Source organism: Mustela nivalis, assembly GCF_964662115.1.
Source record: "Mustela nivalis genome assembly, chromosome: 5".
Taxonomy (NCBI): Eukaryota; Metazoa; Chordata; class Mammalia; order Carnivora; family Mustelidae; genus Mustela; species Mustela nivalis.
The window spans coordinates 142,590,280-142,605,941 of NC_139024.1; the positions used below are offsets into that span (position 1 = coordinate 142,590,280).

Consider the following 15,662-nt stretch of genomic DNA (forward strand, 5'->3'; position numbering starts at 1 on the left):
GAACAAAGTGGAAGACATTGATCAACCATACATTTCCTTGTCTTCAGAAACTTATGTTTGGGGGGGAATGGGAGACAGTTATTAATGCAGTGAAGGGTGGAAGTGAGTGTGGAGTGCTAAAGCAGTCACCCAAGATGACAACATTATACTGAAGAGAGTGCAGTAGAAAGGTATAGAAGTTATGTACAAATGACGTTCAAAATTCTTAATAATGGTGGTAGTAGCCTTGTGTCTCTAGTGAGCCCGTGAGAGGAAGGGACTGGAACCTAAGGAGACAGTGACAATGGGTAACGTTTGATAGGTGTTTCTTAACGTGCCATGCATTCTCTTCACTGTTACCCTTTGAGAGTGAGTACTATTATCTCCATTTAACGCAGGAGGAAACTGAGGCACATGGAGGTTAACTGGCTCAAGTTGCGGTTAAGTTGCTGAGTTGGGATTCTTGGCCAAGCAGTGTGGCTCCAGCCTGCATGTGAGCTGTCAGGCGTTATACTGATAATCCAGTCGACAGATAGTAAGGATTTGGTGTAGGCTCGAGAATGGCATTGGGAATGTAGAGAAGGAAAACAGATGGCAGAGGGCTTATTGAGGTAGAATCTTAAGCACTAAGGGAGAAGAGGGGTCAGTGTGCTGAAAAGGAACTGTTTCTCACCAGAGAAATGGGGAGAGAATGTAATACCCATAACAGAAATCTGAAAATCGAAGAAGGAGCTGCAGGATATATATATACTTTGTAAAGTTGTCTTCAAGCCAGCCAAGCCAATTCCTGTCTGGGGTTCAAGAAAGGTGGGAGGTATGGAGGGAAAATGTGGTTAGCATTTGTCATAGAGGTAACATGTTGATCTGTGGGTGCGTCGTGGTCACCAAAGAGAGAAGAAAATAGAGAAGAGGTTGTAAAAGGCAACTTAAAAAATGTCCTGTGTGTTGGATCGGAGAGTTTTGGATGTGGAGGTGTTACAGTTCAGCGTGTTGATTCGGTAATGGTATCTCCAGGGGCTCATCATCCCCTGTTGCCCAGTGTGTCATTACGAAAGGGGCGTGTGCAGTAGAGGGTATGATATGGTGGCACGAGGAGCATGGCTCTATTTTTACTTCGCCTTGTCTGTGGCCTTGGATAAATTATCCTGGAAGTGAGCCTTAGCTGCCTTCAGAGAAAAATAAAAATCAGAGGACTGAAAATGGAAAAGAGCTTTGTGCAACTTGAGATTGGTATTGAGGCAGTTAGTTAACCACTTAGGTGCCGTTGTGAACGTGGGATTATGTAACTCCATTGGAATGATGCCCCAAAGACAGACATTTGTGATTATACTGTAGGTGGGCTTTTGACCCAAGAAGATCCTGGGGAGTGAAATAAAATTCTCAGTCTACTTAGTGTTTTGGGCTTTAGCCATACTTCCACCATGAAGATCTGAGAAATTAGAGAACACTTAAATTTTGTTGCTCTCTTGCCTAGTTGGCCTTCTTCAATGGCTGAGTCACTTTGAGCCTTTATTTTCTTATCTAGAAATTGGTGATAATGATTCCCGTCTCATTAATTCAGAGGGCAGTTGGGAGGATTACAGGACTGTTGAATAGAAAAGCACTTTGTAAACTGAGAGCTCTATAATTACAGCTGTCCCTTGGGTTTGGGTTGTGTCGATGGTGTTGGTTCATCTCTCGGGTTCATCTTGCTATCACTACCCTTCCACTGCCAGCACCTTTATCTTGCAGAGAAAAACAATGTACAGTGTGTTTCATGAAACTCATCCTTTGAACCAGTGCTTCGTTATTGGCACACACAACTGAATGCTCCTTAGCTTATCCCAGAATATACACCCTCTGTTGCCAGCCAGTGTTTCTGACATACAGTGCTTATCACTGTGAGACTGGGGCAAGGCACTCACTTGCCTTTTAAACTGTGGAGAACTGCAGGGCTGCTTTCATCAGTCAGTATAAATTTCTGATTCTGTATACATATAATTGTGGACAGTTCTTCTCTCCCCACTTCTCCCACTTCCTCCTTCCCATTCTTTCTTACTAAATCCCAGGACGGGGTACAAAACATACATCCCGTACAGGAATGTCAGGTAAGCCCTTTCTGGTGTCTTTGTATCTGGTCTCAGTGGGAGGAACTGTATGAGCTCTACTTCCCAACAGTTCCTGTCGGCTGTAGGCATGCAGGGCACAGGGGTAAGACCTTTTCAGTAAAAGGTAGCTTTTTTAGTGATTATTATTCTTTTCATTCCACTGCCCCACAAAGATACATACACATACCTGGTAGAAGTTGGTCACTCAGGGCCAGAGTCCAAATTGAGCTGGTGTAGTTACATGGGAAGTCAGAGTTGTACTCCTCAAAGCTTTCTAGCAGACTATGTTGAGTAGCCAGTTGGAGTGATTTTGTTGTAAATGGCTGTCAAATGGTAATCACATATCTTTAGGGTCATTCCATTGGATAATAAATACTTTTGAACTGGCCTTACATTTATTTGTGTTCTTTTCCCTAAAAGAGAGACTGTGACTCCCAGCCTCCTCTGGTCTCACCTCACCCGCACCGGAAGTAGTTCTTAGTTCAGGAGGTTGAGGACCTCTTGCAGCGTGGACATTCGGTAAAGGTTACACTGTGTTGTGGTTTTGAAGGAATCAAGGCAAGAAGATGGAAGAGTTTATCCAAAAGAAGAATTGCCTGCCTAGCTCAGGGATGTTTTGTTTTCGAGTGACTCATTCGTGGGGACCATCCTCCAGGACTGTTGCTAAAAAAAAAAGTAGAGGAGACTGCTTTCCTGGATTCTTTCTGTAGACTCTCCTGTCCACTCCCCTACAGTCTCTAAGATCGCATTCCAGCTCTCTGGCATAAGCCCCGCAGCCATGCTCGTGATCCCTAATACAGGTGATGTACCCTGACGCTGGGCCTGGGTCTGACACTAGACCCAAGTTGGGATGGAAGTCCCGGTTTGGGGTTTTTTTTTTTTTTGAGATTATGAACTGAAAAGTCTTTCGTAGAACAGGGAAGAAGCAGCTATGTGCAGGGGAAGCAGGAGAAGAAAGTGAAGCAAATGTGTAGAGAGAAACAGATACTGCTGTGAGAATGACATTGGTGCACAACAGCCTTCTCCTAGTTGTAGCAACCTGTAGTTGTTCCCCATGTAGTCTGTAAAGCTGACTCTCCTGTAAGCAAACAATAAATTCCCTCGCTTTGGTGAAGATAAGTCAAGGTTTCTGTTACCGTGTATATGACTTTCTACTTTGTTTTTATCTTAAGACCAGTATAACTTAACTATAGATGAATAGAGCAGCTACCAGAAGTATGTGAATGGACAGTTTCGTTAAACTGAATGACAATTTGACCATTCAATGATAAGTGCAAAGCATTTCCTTTCAGTACTTGTCCCAGAGTTAAAAAAAAATGTATTATCATCGTAGTAACTGTCTTACTAGCAGCTTTATCTGGCGCTGTTGTGGTTTCCTTGGGTATATACCCATTGGGTTTTTAATAATGGTTCTTTTTCTAAAATAAATGAGCATATGTGTAACTTTTTTTTTTTTTAAATCAAACTGCCTGGAGTGTTTAGAATCATCCTTTGTTCAGACTAATAATGCTCTTTGTAGAAGCAGGAGATCTTACTAATGTGGGTACTGTGATATGGGAACTCCCTTTTCCCACTTCCTTCTGCCATCTGTCTCGGAAAAATTACAGCTCTGTTAGAACTTAAGTCATTTTACTTGGAGAGCAACTTGTTGACCTTCCCTCCGTTTAGTAAATACCATGGCAGTTCTTATCAACACTGCAGTTTGTCTTTTAGCTTTGCATCCCGCCCTGTCATTATAATAAGTCCATAACAAACAAGCCCGGTGAATATTTGTTCTTTTTGGCTGCCCAGCAGATGAACTCTGTATCTCAGTCAGGGGAATTCTCTGCTTCAGATGTTTTGTGGGAAGCAGTGTGACAGCGCACATGCTCCCCTTCCACTCCCAACCCTTGCACATCCTAATACCTGATAGATCAGAATGCAGCGCAGGGCGGGGGTGCTGGGGTGGGGGGGTGGGTGTGGGGGGTGGGGGGGTGCAGAGATTAGCATGCCTTTAAAGTTTTCTTATCCCAGGTTGGGGGATACAAATGAGAGGTGCGAAAAGGAATGGAAAAGGAGTGGTTTAGCAAGTGGTTTAGCACTGTGGAGGATGGGGGGAGGCAGTGTGAGTGTGGAGGTAGTAGTAGCCTGACCTGACTTAACTGCTCTGAATTCAAGCAGTGCATTGGCAACCACATTCCGAATTTTGATTTGAGATTGAATCCCTTGCATAGGTTGTTGGCAGTGATTTAAAAAAAAATTTTTTTTGTTTGTTTGTTTCATTAACCTTGAGAAAGAGAGCTTGTGATCTAGCTGAATGCTGTTGTACCATCCCAAACAGACTGCAACAGGTGTTCTTAATGAGTTCCTTACTGTGTAGATTTCAGTGCTAGGAGACTTCGCTTTCTCTTAACCATCAGCACAGGGGCACACTAGTAATTTATGATGGGACTCCAATCATGCCAGCCCTTCTCCATAGTCTCTAGTCAAAAGAGTACTTCCCTACTTTTTTTTTTTTTTTTTTGAGATTTTATTTATTTATTTGACAGACAGAGATCACAAGCAGGCAGAGAGGCAGGCACAGAGAGAGAGGAAGGGAATCAGGCTCCCCATTACGCAGAGAGCCCGATGCTGTAATGTGGGTCTCAAACCCAGGACCCTGGGATCACGACCTGAGCCAAAGGCAGAGGCATTAACCCACTGAGCCACCCAGGTGCCCCTCCCTACTTTTCTTTATGGTCATTTCACACCTTGTAGCCACAGTTGGAGTGTTTGTTCTTTATGAGGTCAAGACTATGGTCTTTGAGAGTCAAAACTCACCTGAGTTAAGGGTTTTCATTCCTGTTTGTTGAAATCAGCTGCCTTTAATAATTTAGGCCAATTAATGGCATAGCCATATTCAAAACAATGTAAGTTTATAGAGTATTCATGACTGACTTATTAGTTTCTGACTTGTTTTTCCTGATTCTTTTATTAATCAGTCATATTTGTCTATTGTGAAAAAATCTTGTAAGTATAGGGAAGTATTTGAAAACAAACAAACAAACAAAAAACCCGTGCAGGGCTTTTTATTTGAGGGGGGACACAAGTGGGCAGGGGGGCCAAGGGAGAGGGAGAAGTGGGCTCCCCGCAGAGCAGGGAGCCTGATGCTCCCTCGGGTTTGATCCGAGGACTCGGATCAGGACCTGAGCTGCAGGCAGACGCTTAACCAACTGAGCCACCCAGGCGCGCGCGTGTGTGTGTGTGTGTGTATGTGTGTGTGTGTGTCGTGTGTGTCCCCCCCCCCCCCCCCATGCAGGGTTTTTTAATTAATCTGCAGATTCAGTTGTAATCCCTATCAATTCTCATTTCCTTTTTTGCAGAGATCCACAGTATAATTCTAAAATTTATATGAAAATGCAAGGGACTCAGAACAGCCAAAACAGTCTTGAAAAAAACAAAGATGGTAGACTTCAACTCTCAATTTTAAAACTTTTTAAAAGATTTTATTTATTTATTTGAGAGCACAAGTAGGGTAAAGGACAGAGGGAGAGCAGACTCCCCGCTGAACAGGGAGACAATGTGGGACTCCATCCCGTGACTTCAGGATCATGACCTGCGCCAAAGGTAGATGCTTAACTGACTGAGCCACCCAGGTGCCCATGTCATTTGATTTTTGACAAAGGTGTCAAGACAGTTTATTGGAGAGAAGAGCAGTCTTTCAACAAAAGGTTTTGGAACAATTTGATATCCACATGCAGAAGAATTAATTTGAATCTTCTCTTGCTAAAATTAGCTAAAATAGACCTAAATATAAGAGCTAAAAGTAAAACTGTTAGAAGAATACATAGGTGTAAATCTTTGTGACCTTGGATTAGTCAGTGGGTCCCCTAGATACGACATGAAAAGTAGAAACAGCGAAAGAAAAAATTGATTAGATGGGTTTTATGAAAGAAAAAAAAGATATATTAGGCTTCATCATATTTAAAAACATTTATACTTCAAATAATCTTGTCAAGACAGTGAAAAAACAACCCAGAGTGGAAGGAAATATTTGGAAATCATATCTCTAATAAAGGTCTAGTATCAAAAATATATAAAGAGCTCAGGGCACCGGGGTGGCTTGGTGGGTTAAGCCTCTGCCTTCGGCTCAGGTCGTGGTCTCAGGGTCCTGGAATCGAGCCCCGCATCAGGCTCTTGCTCGGAGGGGAGCCTGCTCCCCCCACCCCCTGCCCCTGCCTGCTTCTCAGCCTACTTGTGATCTCTGTCAAATAAATAGATAAAATCTTAAAAAAAAAAAAAAAAAAAATATATATATATATATATATATATATATATATATATAAAGAGCTCCTACAACTCAATAATAAAAAGACAACCTGCTATAAAAAATGGGCAAAGCAATGGAATAATTTTTTTTTAAGATTTTATTTATTTGACAGAGAGATCACAAGTAGGCAGAGAGGCAGGCAGAAAGAGAGGGGGAAGCAGGCTCCCCGCTGGGCAGAGAGCCTGATTCAGGGCTCATCCCAGGACCCTGAGATCATGACCTGAGCTGAGGCAGAGGCTCAACCCACTGAGCCACCCAGGTGCCCCTGGGATAGATAATTCTCCAAAGAGGATATATAAGTAGACAATCAACATGTGAAAAGATGCTCACCATCTTTAGTCACGAGGGAAATGCAAATAAAAGCCACAGTGCTACACCCACTCAGATGACTGTCACCCGAAAGGTGGACAATGGAGAGAGATGGTGAGGATGAGGGAAACTGGAGCCTCGTGCAGCTCCAGACGTGGGGATGTGGAGTGGTGCAGCTGCTTTGGAAAACAGTTTAGCAATTTCTCAAGTGGTTAAGCGTCAAGTTACCACGTGATCCAGCAGTAGTTCTCCTAGGGATATACCCAAGAGAAATGAAAATCCGTCTCTTCAAAAACTTGTACACAGATGGTCATTGCAGCCAAACAGCAGAATCTGTTTTCTTTTATACCAGCCCCAAAGGAGAAGCTACCCCAATGGCCCTTCACTGCTGAATGGTTAAACCACATGTGATGTGTCTGTACAATGGGATATTTTTCCGTGATAAAAAGGAATGAAGTGATACCTGTGACATGGATGATGAACCTTGAAAGTATAGGTCAAGTGGATGGAGCCAGACCTAGAAGATGACGTGTTGTGATGGGAAATGCTCGGAATAGACAAATCCGTAGAGACAGTTCCATTACTGGTTGCCAGGGGTGGGGGAGGAGGAAATAGGGAGTGACCGCTGATGGATGTGGGGTTTCTTTTGGGGTTGATGAAAATGTTCTGGGCTTTGATCGTGATGATGCTTGTACAGCCTTGTGAATATACTCAAAACCACTGAATTGTAACCTTTGAAAGCAAATTTTCTGCTATGTGACTTGGATCTCAATTAAAAGAAAAGATAATTAACAAAATAGAAGCCATGTCCAATCCCACTGCCCAAGGACCCGCACAGCTTACTATTGCTTACTCAGTGCCAGACAGCGTGGCCCTGTAGGCCCCCTCTCATTTAATTCCCACTGTAGCTTTGTGATCTTCTTTCAGAACTGGGGCTCCTGATGCCTCCAGAGTTCTTTCTGCTAATTCGCTGTGCCCACTTTTACAAAGAGCTGTGGGTGAAAAAGAGAGCATGCTGACTTGGAATATTATGAAAATACTACTTGATGAAGTGAAGTGCATTACTCACATGGTTGACGAAAGTTCACTTATGGTGTGGTTCAGTTAGCATTCAGCGCTCAAGCTTCAGGGAAAGCAAGCCCTTGAGAAATCGCATTAAGCCCCTTAAGTTTTAGTCTTTTAATACCAAGGAGCTTGTGTTGTTCTTTTTTCTTTTTTTCTCTTCAGAGACTGCAAGAAAGAAACAAGTAGAATTAGAACATCCTTAAGTGGTCGTTCAGGGTGACCTGGTATAATACAGGGGTAGAAAAGCTGCTTGGATTTTGTCTTCGGAAAATGCTGCTCCTCAGAACATGCTATGGTCCATTGCTTTTCTATTAAACTAGAGAGTTGAAAGTAGAAGGCAACACCAGCATGGAAAACTTTGTCACAGTGGTTACTTTTGTTTGCTTTAATAGGCGCTTAACATTTCAGAGCAACTAGTCATGGCTTCAGAGGTTTTATCCTGTCTACTCATTTTATTGATTGATCCTTACTCATGTGAGTCTGAAATGTAGTGAACTTCAGACTCCTTGCAAAAACAAACAAAACATGGTCAGTAATTTTTATTTTTAAGGAGAGTTCAGACTTTTTAATGACTCTGACTTGAAAATATACTGTATTTTTAAAAATCTTGTATTTCAGGTAGTGGTGCTCTGGCTTTATTCTTTCATCATGTAATTAAAGAACATGTATTAATTTCCTTGAAAAATGTCTTATTTCTAGAAACTTATGAATAGCTTGATTCTGACAGAATTTCTCAGAGAAGTGCCTTGACCCCTGCCACATAATGGTTTCACATTGTGGTCAGATCAGACTTTCTTTTAGTAAGTATTAGCACTGAGACATAACTCTCCCAGGGAAATGCAAAGTATCTTCTTTTTTCCCCCAATAAAGTGCTCTCAGAGATTTGATTTTAATATAATAAACACTTGGACCTAGATATCGTAATGTCATCATAATTTTAATGTAGATGGAGCACGCTTGGGTTCTAAATTCCTTGAAGGCAGAAACTTTTTGCCATTCTTGTGTAATGTCAGAGTTTATTCTTGTGCCTTGTCCATGGTTTAAAAAAAAAAGTAAAAAATATATTTACAATCACATACTTGTTGATACTATCTATACTGTTTTACAATATATCCCTGACACATACACAATTAACTGGCATGTCCTCCATTGATAATATTGTGTGTAATAATTTTTCTTAATGTTTCTGTCTCTTTTTAGGTTGGTATTTCGTATGGCATCTTTTTTTATCAAAATTCAAGTTTCTGCGGGAACTGGTGGGAGATACAGGATCTCAGGAGGGAGATCATGAGCCGTCGGGCTCTGAGACGGAAGAAGACACTTCGTCGTCATCTCACAGGATCAGATCTGCTCGGCAAAGAAGGGCACCTGCTGATGAAGGCCACTGACCCTCGCTCTAGTCCTGTACCAGTGAAGGATGAAAGGCAGTGGGGAGCCTCTGTCTTTAATGACCGGGCTATACAGTTTGGTAAAAGATGGAAGAACATTTTTACTTGGATTTTAAGTCCAATTAAAAGAAAAAAAGATTTCTAATGTTAAGCCATATGAAAATAAAGGGAATTAAAACCAAATCAGACCATTGCAGATTTCATCTTAAAGGTAATCTTTTGCTTTACTAGCTTTCTACCTGCATACTTACTCTCTGGCTCCCAGTTTATTACCTTGCACTGGTGTGTTTCTGGTAAACATTACATGCTTGAAAACCGTATTTTATCGATTCTGTAATGTATGTTGTGTTTTTGTTTTTGTTTTCACATTTTACCTTGTCCGAAATTGGGATGTATCTCGTAATTACTGTGAACCAGGAGAGGGTCATGATGTGATTATCCCAGCCTGTGTGTGTGTGAACTTGCTAACAGCTTGTCCCAGCATCGTCACGGTATTGTTCGTACCAAATGTGTCAGGTTTAATTGGCATTTAAAGATGTCTTCAAAAAGATTGCACTATGATTCAGCATTGAAACGAAAAGTGATTGTGTACGCAGAAAAGCATGGAAACAGAGCCGCGGGGCGTACGTTCGGGACTAGTGAAGCAAACGTCCGGCGCTGGAGGAATGACCGCCATTCCATATTTTCTTGTAAAGCGACAACAAAATGCTTTACGGGACCCAAGAAAGGAAGATACCCACAAGTAGATGAAGCCGTACTGTGTTTTGTCAGTGGGATGCGTGCACAAGGATTGCCTGTCACGTGCCAAGCAATGCGATTGAGGGCAGGAGGAATGGCCGGAACCCTGGGGGTCGACGAAACAAAGTTCAAAGTGACAAGAGGCTGGTGCGATTGGTTCCTGCGCCGAGCAGGGTTATCTTTAAGGCATCAAACATCGTTTTGCTCCAGACTTTCTGCTGACAGGAAACAGAAGACGGGGGTGGGGCACTCTTTCAAGAAACGCGGCATCCCCAGTGCGCTCAGTGACACCAAGAGTGCTGTTCTGTAGAAGAATGTGGACGTCGATGGCTGTGGTCTGAGCAGTGATTCAGAAGAGTTGGACTCAGAATATGAGGTTACAGTTATACCCTAACCACTTACTTCACACCTTCTTTATGCACAAGATTGATGTGTTAAAAATCTGCTTAAAACCATTTCAATAAATATAAACATTCTACACACTATGAGAGCATTGTGTCAGTTTCATTGCCTGTTACTTCTTAGTGATACATATGGTGCATCTTGCAGTTGATGGGATCTTAAATAAAAAATAGTTTGTAAATTTATTTTTCCTTGTGAGGTAGCAGTTATTTATTGGGGCACTTAATCCTGCCTCTTACAATGCTGTTAAAATAGTTATCCTCTATGAGATAGTTGGTTTTTTTTTTTTGCAACATATTCAAGATTTTATAGCAGTGACTTAGCCTAAGAATGGTCTTCTACTTCAGGAGAGCAGGATTCAATTCTCTCTTTATATGGGAGGGCTTCACTCAAGGCATGTGTTGTGGAGAAGGTCCTTCTTCACAGACAATTCAGTGACGAGACCTCAGAGGTCCTGGGTACCAAGGAAAACAGAATGGGTGCAAATGCCCACTTCACTGGAAAAGAACTTGCCAGGTGTCCATGTTTGTCTTCACTAAAACTTGGACTGAAGGTTCACCAGGGAAGAGAGAGATGGATTCAACAACCCTTCCTGTTCAGTGTTACCACTCTGCTCAAGAGTGGATTGCAAAGCCAATTTCTTTTATGAATCCAAGTTCCTTTTTGTGTGTGTGTTTACCCTTTTTTCCCTTAAGAACTAGCCATCACAGGGCATTACCTCTATGTTATGATGGTGTATGATACCTCATACTCCATGCTGATGGTTTTGCCAACAGACCACTTGCACTCCTGAGGTATGCCTCTGCTGTCACTAGTCCTTTGGTCTTACACTGAAAGGGAATTTATAGAGCATGCACTTAATTTTAAACATTTGCTGGGGAAAGATCCCCAGCTGCCCAGAGTGGGGCATAATCTTTCTGTCATGTCCTTACTGGATGCATTTTTCTCTTATTCTGTGACTATAGAGATTAATAGAACAGTGACCTAAGTTTCAGGCATGCATTTTAGTGCTTCATACCACCTGGATATCAAATTTAAAATGGTCCTCAGAAAAATGAATGCCTAAAATCTTCTTGGTATAGGAGGCTATTTAATGAGATCTTTCATAGTCTAAAACTTGGAGCTGTGGATTCTGCTTTACAGGGGATACCTTGGATTTAGGTGATAATAGTGGTTGAAAAACCTTAAATAACAAGTGAACTTCTGTACTATTTCAGTATTAAGGAATGATGGTTTCTCTAACCCCACATAACCTGCAAGGGTCATCATAATACTACAGACGAATCCACGGCCGGGGTGGGGTATGTGTTGGTATTATTTATTAACATTTATGTTTCAAGGATATCTTTTTTAGTAGAATTTAAGGAAGGAAATGTCCTGTTTAACTTGTTTGGAAAATATATCCAAAAGCATGTTAATCTCTAACACCCCAACATGTTTTAATTTCTCCTCAGAGAGTCAAAAGAAAACACTGGTGCCAATATGAAAATTCTATAAACGAACTTCTTCTAAAACATGTAGTGTTCTCTTGGACTCCCTGCCCCCCCCCCCCAGTAACACTCAACATAGTACATATTCCTGTGGCCACTGAGAACGGCAAGAGGAATAGCAACACAATTATCTGTGTGGTACAGTGTTTTGTTCCTTTTCCTAGTTCAGTGCTTTTGTAACTGCTCTCAGCCAGGACTTTCCAAGTACCTTTGCAGTTTCTCAGTGAGAGACAGACTGGCCTAGGGTTAATTTTGCAGTTTGGCAGGCGAGAATTCTACCACTGAACCACCCATGCAATTTTGCAGTTTGGAAAGATGCTGAGCATTAAGAGCACATACAAGTACCCGTCTTGTCAGAATGCTCACAAACGGTGATGGCCATTATCTGTGCCATCTTTTGAGGATAAATTCTAAAATCCAGGACTTTCAGCAGTGTTGTTTCATGTTCTTAACCAATTTCCCGCATCTCTGTCTCTGAAACTTTTGTAAAAATTGCCTGTATTAAACATACTGGTTTGCATCGCTCTGATTTAAACGCCAAAAAACCCCACTAAATATTAATGTGGCACTGTTCAGTGAGGTTTTTAATATATAGGTTAAGCTAAAAATAGAATTCATCCCATGGATTTTGTAATGTTGTTTTCATGGTGGAAACATTAAATAAGTTGTTTTGGTGAATAGCTAATTCACAGATGTGCTGACCCATTTCTTTAGATGATACTAGGTTTAAAACCACTTCTAACTGTTACTTTGCGGAAAGGAGGGAATATATTTGCGGAGAGGTGGGTGAACGATATTCATGGTTTCACAAAAAGTTATTTTAAAACAAAATGTGTCAAAAGATTTGAAAGTAGTACATTTTTATTGTTAGGAGCAACCTATTTTGACATTATTTTAAGGCAACAGTGCAGTATTTTTTAAAGTCTGTCTTTCTTACGAGGTATGTTTTAATGTAACATGTAGCCTGTGTAACTTTAGATTTTTGACCAGTAAACTTCAAGTGCTTTTATATTTAAAGTCGACTTTAAAAAGGTAAGGTTATAGACTTTCAAGCAACTAATGGAATAGTATTTTGTTATGGAGTCTAGAATTAAAGCGACATGTAAGGGTGGCTTTTAAAGTATCCGCTATAGCTTTTAAAGCATAAAGAATGCCATTTTATCTTACTAAGTTACATTTTCCATTTGTTAATATGTGCTGCCTATCTTATGACTGGTGTTCGATGTTACACTCCAAGTTATTATGACCGTGTTTGATGTTACACTCCCAAGTTAATTCTGCACTTAACCATTCACCAAATACTGCTGCTGTGGTTTCTTACTGGAAACATTCTGTGCTGTGCTATGATGCATTGTCATTCAGCTGCTTGACAAATAGGTTTATAAGGAATTAGAATTGTGTGTGTTAATAGTAGCTTTATATAAAAAATGTAAATTCAGAGTTAAGCAATGTGTGTAAATGATCATTCACTGTTTTTGTTTTGGAACTGGTCAGAACTATACCTAAGCTTCTGTGGTTTGTTTGATGTTTTTAACTTTCACTTTAAACTGCACAGAATAAATTAAAATGAAAACAGAAGTTTGGTATGTGTCATTGATGACCTATAATAAGTATGTAAAGGTACCTGGGGCGTGAGGGGAGTTGAAGAGCAGTCATTTTTACCAGTGGTGCATCCTTCACCACTTTTCAAACTCTAAGGATCTATAAGAATTAAGACAGCAATAGTATTCCTGGTGCCGTGAAAATAATTGACTTGGAACCCAAAGGACATACAGCATTGGAGCGAAATTGGTTTATGTGTGGCCTTTGGTTTTCTTTTCATACTTTAGCCAACACCCTCGAGATTGTTTTGATACTCTGTTGACCTTAGTCTCACATTTTTGTTAGTATTAACTATCCGGAAGACTAAGTGACAACAATGACCAAAGGCAAGCAAAAAGATAGAGGAATGCTTTGAAAACCAGTTTGAGGTGGGAAATCATTAATTGCAGTGGCTAGGAGCCAAGTTTTTCATTTTTGTCTAGCAGTGCTTAACTGCCAAGAATATAGAGTAGGGAAGTATGGATCTTGCCGGGGTCAGGCACTGGAAGGTAGAGACCTAGGCTGTCAAAGATTGCTGAAGAGCAATCTAACGGGCAAGGCCAGTAGAGATTGCTGGAGATAGGCTGTGGAAGCTGGACTGTAAGAGAAGTCTGATCAGTAAGACACTGATAGATCGGGTGAATAGAAGAGGTAGAGATTGGAGATAAGATGAATGTGACATTTTTGTGTCATGGATAAAAGGAAGTTTGGGGTAGAGGTTAGACTTCTAGAGGTGAAGCAGTTTTCTGAGCAGAGTCATTAAAAATATATAGTCCTAGAAAAGGAATCTGAACTCATTCTAGTTTGTATGTGGACTATCAGTATGATCACTAATGCGTGATGGCTAGAGTTGGGGTGGAGAAGAGGACCAGGCACTGGGGATCAGTTCAGACACTTGGAAGACTGATCGTGAGGTCTGGGATGTTAGATGGTCCTTAAAAGGAGGAAAGGAGTTCCTGAAAAGGAAAGAAGAATGATTTTGGATGGCCGTGAGAATGCTTTCTCTTCATTCTGCCCCCCCCCCCCCCCGGATGCCTACAGGCCAGTATGTGATGGTTATGTGCAAGTGAGTACTTCAGTTACAAAAACGATGCTGCTCGTGGAGAATGTTGGGACGGGGAGGAGCGTGGAGGGAAGGAAAGCAGAAGCTTCTCTAGAAGTCTTGGAGGAGTCAGAGTTTTCCAGGTGGAGGATGAGAAGAGGATTCCAGGCAGAAGTAAAGCATGTGTGAAGTCAGAGTTATGGGAAGATGCTTTGTTTGGAGAACGGTAGATGGTTGTTTCTGGAATAGAGAGTAGTTCTAGGGCACAGTGGTTTGAAACCGGAGAAGTAGGAAAGATCTAAGTCACAAGAGACCTCGTAGGCAGTGGCAAGGGCTTCGAAGCGCGTGCATTGTGTTGGAAAACCTTGAAATATGTTGAGTTGAGCAAGAGCGTGGATTCATTTGTTTAACGTGTATTGAGTGACAACTCTTGCAGGCGCCCAGACTGAGTACATATGATCCTGAAAGCTCATGCTCACTGGATCAGGGAGGGTTGCTTCAGAGGCACAGTGGAGATGGATATACCTTAACTTTAGTCTAAGAAAATAGAATGTTATTGGGAAAGAGTGACAACCATGGGAAATGGGACAATATGAAGAATCAGCAGGACCTGAGATTGGGTTGTGAGGCCAAGTGAAGGACAAGGGATAAGTAAAGGATGATTTCAACCTTTGGGTTTAGTTTGATAATTGGTAACATTAGGGGATGCATGTGGAAGAAGCAGGTCTGTGGTCGGCACAGGGAGGAAGATGGGGGACAAGAGTCCAGTTACGGGCATATGTATTTGAGTTGGATATGCTTAGGGGCCATGGGGTGGACAGAAACACTAACCAGTTGTAAAAATGGTCAGACAGGATAGGGTTGAAAATACAGTCCGATCACCAGTATGTGAATGCATTGAAGCTGAAGGCAAAAGCAGGATCTACAGGGGGAGGAGGATCGAGTGAGAGGAGACCCAAGAGATGGCCCCTAACGAGTAGAGTACTAATATTGAAGGGGCTGGTGAAAGAAAGACCATTAGGATGGTGAGAAGGACTGGGGAGAAAATCAGGAACCTACCTGGAGGAAAGTAATGTGCTGGAAGCAAACTGAAGAGTGAGTGTTCCACTGCTACATAGACAACGATCCTGCTCCCGTCTGCCCACGGAGGAACTGTAGCAACAGGAGACTTGCAATAGTCCAGGCAGAAGACGATGTGAGTCTGTGCAGGGCTGGTGGTAGCGGGGACACATGGAAGAAATACCACGGGAATTGAGGTGACAGGGCTTGGTGGGTGAATAGACAATGGGAGGT

At 41.8% G+C, this 15,662-nt stretch overlaps 1 protein-coding gene across 1 annotated transcript in view; it reads left to right on the forward strand.

The window, feature by feature from the left end:
• Positions 1-13,324, forward strand: part of SMIM13 (small integral membrane protein 13) — a 29,600-nt gene extending 16,276 nt beyond the window's left edge. Inside the window, exon 2 of the mRNA XM_082730185.1 lies at positions 8,929-13,324. Within this exon, the coding sequence (XP_082586311.1) occupies positions 8,929-9,116 (188 nt within the window). The 3' untranslated portion in view covers positions 9,117-13,324. The remainder of the gene's footprint in view (positions 1-8,928) is intronic.
• The last annotated feature ends 2,338 nt before the right edge of the window (positions 13,325-15,662 follow it).